Raw genomic sequence first — 8,241 nt, 5'->3', positions numbered from 1 at the left:
CAGCTTTGCTTGAGTCAGCAAACGATCCCAGGCCAGTTTGCTTTACTAGACATTTGAATTAACATCAGAAGAACCAGAGCGAAACATCCAGACTGGGGCAAGGGGAAGAAAGGTGGGGTTTTTTTTCCTTCTTTGGAAGCAATACGGCCAGAGTGAAAAGTAGATATTCAGCCATATCTGTCTATCTGCTGTGGCCTTCAAACTATGGCTCAAGCAGCAAAGGAATATAGTCTGCTGTATTTATAACAGGGGAAATACAAACCTCCTGTTATAGTATTTTCTCAGTAAAATGGTACTCAAGAGCAGAAGCTTCCTCCCATCCTATCATGGTAGGGAGATGCAGATCAAAGATACCCTTCTTCCTTAGAAGAGGCAAGGAAAAAACACACAAAAAAACCCCAACCCCAAACAACAGAAAAAGGCAGAGCGACAGCTTTAGTTTTTCAACATTTTACAGCTGTTTAAGAAAAGTTTCTACAAACTCTTAGGATTTGATTTTCAATTGGTCTTCTGCATGAGATCTGGAAGGAAAAGAAATAATCAGTAAATAAACCTGAGGAGGGGGGCGGGGGCAGCATTATACTACTTAGCAATAAAAACATGCCAGCTCATGACAAGCCAGCTGTTTCCAGGTGACTGATTAAAGGAACAGGTGATGCCAGATACTATTATGATTCACAGAAGAGGACACTAAATAAGCTGAATCCATTTTAGTCATCATTCCTCTAGTGGCCAAGATCTACATAATTGAGGACTTGCAGGGGGGCGGGGGCAGCATTATACTACTTAGCAATAAAAACATGCCAGCTCATGACAAGCCAGCTGTTTCCAGGTGACTGATTAAAGGAACAGGTGATGCCAGATACTATTATGATTCACAGAAGAGGACACTAAATAAGCTGAATCCATTTTAGTCATCATTCCTCTAGTGGCCAAGATCTACATAATTGAGGACTTGCTGTGGTATATAATAGCATCAACATCATTAGATGCTCCTCTTGGAGATACAGATACAGCAAAAGGCATCAGAAAATAGCTTTCACATGAACTTTACCGTAAGTGAAAACACCCCAACCAGTCTGCAAGACTCACGTTCCCAGGAGTCCAAGAGATTGAACTGCAGCTGCTTGTTAGCGTACAATCCATCAACAATACGCAAGTCACAAGTATAAACCCTATTCTCTCATCTTCTCAAATAACTCTGGTGTTGACTTTGTGAGATCAGAAGGGAAGAGGTAGTATAGACTACTGCAACTCAATTGCTTAATGAAGAACAGAAGCAGATTATGTATACTCTGAACCACATAGACTTTCACAACAAACTATTTGTCATGGTTTGGCAATTCCTTTTTTCAGGTTTAGGACCCACCTATTTAAAGCATTATATCCTTCCAAGATACCAGTATTTTAAGAGCTCAGATTATCAAGGTCCTTGGATGTTGGGGTATTTGAAGCATTTTTGATGGAAGCTATGCCATGCAATCAAGCTCAAAACATATCTCCGTTCTACTAGCAAGGAGAAAGCAGCTTCCTTCTCCATCATGTGCTATCAAAGAACACTACTGTAAAATCAGTACCTGAAACACTTTTTCTTAAGAAAGAAAAAAATTGTTCACTGCTTTCAAAAGCTGCTGTCCCTTGTATGCAGAACTGAAGGGAATCAGTTCTTAATAACAGTCAAGCTTATGAACTAAGCCAAGTAACAGTTACTAGAACTCTTCTTTAAAGCCTTATTAGTTCCCAGCAATAATAGAACATAATTGTCTTTTTTTTACAATTTTATTATTTAATTAGCTGAGCAATTTGAAAACAAGAGCATTGCCATAAAGGGTCTCACTGCAGTTTTCTAACTCCAGCTGTGTTTTGAAGAAGTCTTTGATTCAGATTCTCGTTGAAATTTCAAGTTTAACTATTCAATTCCTCTCCCTCCCATATAGCATTTACAAAGTTATATAAAGGTTCCAATTTAAACATTACTAACAAGCCTCATTGCTTAAGTATATGCTAAAATAGTACAGCTTCCTCCAGCCTCAAGCAAACATCCAAACAAGAACAGAAGGAAGTTTCACATGTTCTGTTATCTTTATTGCAATACACAATCATTTCTTTTAACTCAGCTCATTTTTAAATGCTTTCGGGAACATTTGCAAGTACTGCAAGTCAAGTCGGCAGAAACAGGAAGGATTCAAAACATACGTCAGCAGGTTTTGAGCACAGTGGGCATTTCAAAGGCTAATAAAGTCTCCAGGGAAAGCAAGTAGTCATTTTTCTAAGAAAAAAAATATTAACAGCTGATAAGTAAATAGTACTATTATTAAGAAAGAATTACTAGTTTCAGATTTCTGTGCATCACTTCTCTGCCATTTCAACAGGGAGTTTTGGTTTTCATTGCTCATAGAACTCTTTTACACAGCCTTCCAAAAAGGAAGAAAAAAAGACACAAATGCATTATGAGACCCTTTGGTTTCCAGGCAGCACCTTCTGTCTCTGACTGTCAAGCACTGGAACAGGCCGCCTAGGGAAGTGGTGGATTCACCATCACTGGAGGCGTTTAAAAAAAAAAAAACAAACATATAGACGTGGCACTTCAGGATATGGTTTAGTGGGCATGGTGGGGTAAGGTTGATGGTTGGACTTGATGATCTTGGAGGTCTTTTCCAACCTTAATGATTCTATCCTCTAATTTGGACCATGAGTTTAAAAACAGCACCTGCTTTTGAATCTAATTCAGCACACTTGAAAACCAGTCTGCTGCACAGTTACAGAGCCTGCTACCAGCCAGACAGGACAAAGCAGCAGTTTAGTCCTGTGGAATGTTAGAGGGTAAGGAAGCCTGCTAAGTCTAGTCTCACTCACATCCAGATGGTTGATTGCTATCTCAAAGACAATCTTAGCTTTTAAAGCTGAAGTAATGGCTTATGCAAAACAGAATGGACAACACCCTTAAGTGTTTGCATGCAGTGAGCTTCCTTCCTAGGTTGATACTGACTTATGTTCATGCAGTTGACAGCAATGCAGTGCTGTACTGTATCAGAAGGTCTACTACTAGCTTCGAGGCTAAGCAAAAAAATGAAATTTCTTTTTATGAATGTATCTACACTTTGAGACAAGATTTGTCTTTCCATAAAAGTGACAGTCTAAAGCCCTCTAAATGAAAGACTGAATATTTGTGGCAGACAACCACAAAAATCCGTAAGCTAGTACTTTGTTACTATACTACTACCACCAGAACAGAGTATTACTAGAGCAGCCCTACAATTCAGGTGATACTTGTAGTCTGGTTTTATTTTCAACAATTCACTTTGTCAGTGGAGACACTTTATTATTTTACTGTCTGATGGCCTTCATACACTTCTTAGATGACCAGAAGACAGCGTGACTAACCAGACCCATCATAAAGACTACACTTTCACAGCCTGCCAGGAAAGCAATTTACTGTTACACAGCTTCTGTTTAAAACAGGTATTTAGAGGCTTATCGTGAACTTCCTGCAAAGGGTTACTGTGTAGTTTGAGACAATAGAGATGGCTTGCTCGAATTTGGGAAAACAAGTGAGCTGAACAAAAAAAAAAGCAGAGATTATTAACTGACATTGGGTCACTTCTGCACAAGCCAAAACTAAGATACACTAGCATGTCTGAAATCTAGCAACTGCTCTTCTAACACAAACCCTTTTAAGCAATTGGAATGAAACTAAAATGTAATGCCAGATCTGGAAAAAAAGAACAAGCCTGAATCAAGCAGAAAACAAAGTTCCCTTTGACTGCAGAAACACCTTACAGGTTTGAGGGCAGTTTCATTAGTACACAAATTCTGCTCTGAGAGATCAAAGTGATACAACAAATTAGTAAACCAGATTATTTTTTCACTCATTTACATAGCAATTACTACTCTGACAACCAGATTTCTAGTTTGGCTCAAGGATGGGAGCAAAATCAGCTTCCAGACCGAACATGTAAAACAAAAGGAATAGTATTTCTCCACTTCACACTTAACTCCTACAACTTCTGCTTTATTACACTGGTATAGTTTCTACCACATGCATCTTATCTCAGTTAATGCAGAAGCATTTAAAGCAACTGTCAAGGACATACTGACCTCAGCAATGGAGCTTCCTCATGCTGAAACAAGAGACGAAGTCACCCTAAGTACAGAGATTCTGGATTCCTTCTGAGCTTGGAGCACAGAAGCCAGATCAGAACTCAAAGCCATGGCATATGTTCCATCAGTTCAAGAAAAGTACAGCTTTTCCACAGATGTGCAGCCTTATCCCAGCCTGTTAAGTACAAGGGTATTTTAAGTAGCAGGTTACCCAAACATAAAGGTGGGTAACAGGTTTGCCAGCTACTTGCATGATAGAACAAAAGTAGAAATACCTTAGCCTCTGTTTTTAAACACTGTAAGACTATCTTGCAAGTTACATGGGGTGGGGGTCTACATACTGCAGCAGAGTATGCTGAGGAGCGTAAGGTCCAGAGGAAAGAAAGGATACTTGTGGTATACCAGTCTGTTATGCTAATCTCAAGGAAGAACATACCTGTGTCAAGAGGCACTACTGCCAGCCTTGCTACTTAACAGTCAGACCTTTCTCTGGCTACAGCAATGCAGTCAGTCCAACAGCTGCATCTTCAGCCAGGTAATTAACCAACCCAGGGCACCAGTATTCCCCATAATTATTTAGCAAGGGACTCCATCTTAAGTTCAGAGTCACACATTTGGCTTAGGACAAACTATTTAAAAACCTTTTTAAAAGCCTGAGCTACATAAAGAGAAACTGGGTTAAACTCAACAATCTCCACTTAAACAGAACTCCATAATGCATTTTGCTCTTGGTTTATTTTTATGCAGTCCTCCTGCAAGGAAGAACCGTGCAGCACAAAGTCCATATAGAACTTCTGCAGCAGAAAGATATACAGCTATCGCCACTTCACACTGTCAAGGGCTCAAGCAGTTACAGAACAAGTTGTCCAAACTCAGCTTCTTCCAAATTGTGACATTTATGTCTAGTTTTTGCCCAGGCTACATCAAGTTATTGTCTTCAGTTAAGATTTTTCACCTAAAATTCATACAAATTCAGTAATAAAGTAGTCACAATGAAGATCAGCTTATGGGAAGGTTTAGTCATCTTTCACTGAAGCTACTGCATGAGCACACACTGATATTTATTCAAAACTTTTTAAACTGTACTTAAAAGGATGCTACACAAGGTACATAGGCTAAAGTTACTGCACTACTTTGCAGAAAGCACCTCTATACTCTGATCATTGCCTGATTCATGGTTCTACACAGACAAAAGCTCTTATGATCATTTTTCCCCACATCATGATTAACCAGATAAGAATTTACTGTGCACGTACTTTTAACTGGTTTTGTACTTAAGTCACAAAATACCATGCAAAACTAAGGAACAAAACTTAACAGGTTTTTATAAGCTTTGACATCAGCAGCTCCTTAACCTATGATTAGTTAGTGATATAACACAGCTACCAAACCACGTATGTTAACCAGAGAATGCTATTCTGACAAAATTCAGTTCACTTAGGGCTTCATTACTGCCAAGGTTTCTTAGTTAGTAATACGGTAGCTTATACTGCTGCTTTTATAAAGACATTCACATAACAGTGAATAGGAGGTCTATCATGTGTTAGGCAACCTTTTACTAGAGGTGGTATCAGCAACATTCTGAATACATGTTCGTAGACTCTTCACAGGGAAAGACTCAGGATTACTGACGTTGACAAAATACTGAATTGTCAGAGTTCATTCTGTTCTGCAAACTAAAAACTTAGTCTGATGAAAGCTTCCAGTCTCCTTAATGAAAAATTGATTACATTTTACAAACTAAAGCTTGCTCATCAACCAAATCAAGATTAAAAAAAGGTGGCATAGTCTGAAGTTAAGTTGCTGAAAGAACTAGATTTCTGTTTTAGTTGCTTGCTGACTGCAGCAAGGTTTCCAGCTAGGCATTCATCTCTCGTTGTTCTTGATGCCAGAAGGGCACAAGTGGAGTAACTGTTTATATACCTACAGGTAAAGTGACATGCTGCTTTCTAGAAAAACCTGCCCTGTCTAAACAATTAAGTACTTAGGTGCCAACATGAATTTCAGCAACAGCTGATAACCAATAATGCTATCTGACAGCACATATTTTTACAAATACAGACCATGAGAAAACAAGCAGTTTTTGTGGCTGTATCTTCCAGATTAATCAATTTAGTGAAACTAGTTGAAAGCTGAAGTAACATGAAGCTTCAATTAACTTCTTAAGTATACAGAAACATCTTATACAGTTTTAAATTAAACTCCGTCTCTTTATCCAAAAGATCACTTAATTTGTCTAGTACAGATCTTGCTTGGAGATTAAACTGCTTTATTTAAAAGTTACAATTTCAAGCATGAAATTTACTAGACAATAGAATTATCCACTTCGATCATACAGCTAGGACCAAGAAAACTGGTAAACCCTTGAACTATGTGACAGTTGCTCAGTGTGCATGCATACTTAGTACACGAAGGCTATATCAGCTGGTCACTGTCTGGAAAATGGACACAAATGGTCACTGTGACTTGAAAATGGACTCAAGTTTTAGACTTGGATTGGGTGATGGAGAATAGTCTGTAGAACAGACAATGCAAAGCCTGCTACTTCTGGCAAAAATCAGACCAACATCAGTGTTAGATGTAAGCTTTGCAATGAAAAGGAATTGAAAAACAATGTGACAGCATAGGGAGGTGCCTAAATGAAAGTTCCTTTTTCTATTTACCCTGGAAAAATAGCCATTAAAATTTCCTCAATTACCCTTTGACTGAAGTTACCCATCTGGATAGAGCATGCTAAAATTTCCAAGAGAAAAACATTAGCAGAGAGGCACATGATTGCTTCCAATTTAGAAAAATTTCTTAACTTTTCTTGAGTGTCCTGCACTGTAGTAAACTTTTCCCTTCCAAGCTGTTGTGCATACTCAAGTTTTTGCAGGTTTTCATATGCCTTTAAGAGACATCCCAGTTAAAAAGTAGCAACAGCTCCCTGCCAAGTTCAGGAAAGTTATTTCAGGCTTTGTTTATGCCTTGAGTATTCCAAACAGATAGACTAGTCTAAGTGAGGATTGATAATTAAGGTAAACAGGTTTAATCTGAATACATGTGGCTTCAGAATTTGCTGTATGACCTTCACACTGCAATGCCTTATCTAGCTACACACACAGCCCCATATCTATTGAAACAGAATGTTCGCCACAGCCACTACCGGTAGCACACCATTAAAAAGCATCTCAACAGCCCATCAGAATCTTTAAAATTTGAAGCCACACACACAACTTGAATAAAGTTACAGCATGAGTTTTACCATGTGTTTTTTGAAAGTGAGTTGCTGACACTTGGAATACACGAGGATGGAATTAGTCACTGCATATCCTTTGTTTCATATGAATAATTTGTATTGCTTATGGAAGTAGTTAAGATGTACGGCTTCATCAACTACACAATTTTATCTTAATTCTGCTAGAAGATGGCCTAACCCATTACTTCCCTTAAAGGGGTCAGAGAGGACGGAAGAAGGCAGAAGTTTAAAAAAAGATTCTGTTTTACTGGAAGTAATTAACATCCACCCATTTCTTCAAACCAGTTCACGGGCTTCTGGAAGAAAACAGGCTGAGTAGTCACATGGTTAGGAGGCAAAGTATTGGAAAAAGTTTGTGAACAGTAGCTCAATTCTTTGACATGGGAGACAGTTTTCTCCGTTATGGCAAAGAATCACAGCACTGTCAGGAAGCTCTGTAGCTAAGAGAACATTTCCAACAGTTATTCTAATAGCCTGCTTTAGCATTTTGCTTGCATCAGCAGTTCACAGAAATTCTAAATATGTAAAAACAAATCAAACACACATATAAAAATGTCATATGAGGAAATATGTATAGTTAGTATGATCAAGTCACTTACCTTTAAATTTTGACCGAATGTTTGCTAGTTCTTTATTTATCCTCTTTATCTCCGCTTCCTTACTTTTGCCTGAAATCGAAGGAACACACATCAGTACATAGTACTTCAGACAGCCCTCTGCCACCCTAAGCACCTTTCCACCCAACCATGCTGTGTGAACATACATATGTGAATACATATCAGGAGGAACTATTACACTTCCTTTCCAGTATTAGGACTAGATTAAGGCAAACAGTAGAGAGGTAACTTAAGCATCGCTTTATAAGGGAATTTGAGACACTAAAAGGACCTCCCTGCTTCAAG

The 8,241-nt window shown here is 38.5% G+C and overlaps 1 protein-coding gene across 1 annotated transcript in view; it reads right to left on the bottom strand.

Annotated features, from left to right (window-relative positions):
* Positions 1-8,007, bottom strand: part of AP2A2 (adaptor-related protein complex 2, alpha 2 subunit) — a gene marked incomplete at its 5' end in the record, with an annotated part of 33,340 nt that extends 25,333 nt beyond the window's left edge. Inside the window, one exon of the mRNA XM_010294308.1 lies at positions 7,939-8,007. Within this exon, the coding sequence (XP_010292610.1) occupies positions 7,939-8,007 (69 nt within the window). The remainder of the gene's footprint in view (positions 1-7,938) is intronic.
* Positions 8,008-8,241: the final 234 nt, after the last annotated feature.

The sequence above is a fragment of the Phaethon lepturus genome, unplaced genomic scaffold (assembly GCF_000687285.1).
Source record: "Phaethon lepturus isolate BGI_N335 unplaced genomic scaffold, ASM68728v1 scaffold3869, whole genome shotgun sequence".
Classification (NCBI taxonomy): Eukaryota; Metazoa; Chordata; class Aves; order Phaethontiformes; family Phaethontidae; genus Phaethon; species Phaethon lepturus.
Note: the sequence above shows the minus strand (reverse complement) of the source record. Positions and strands in the feature narration are given on the sequence as shown.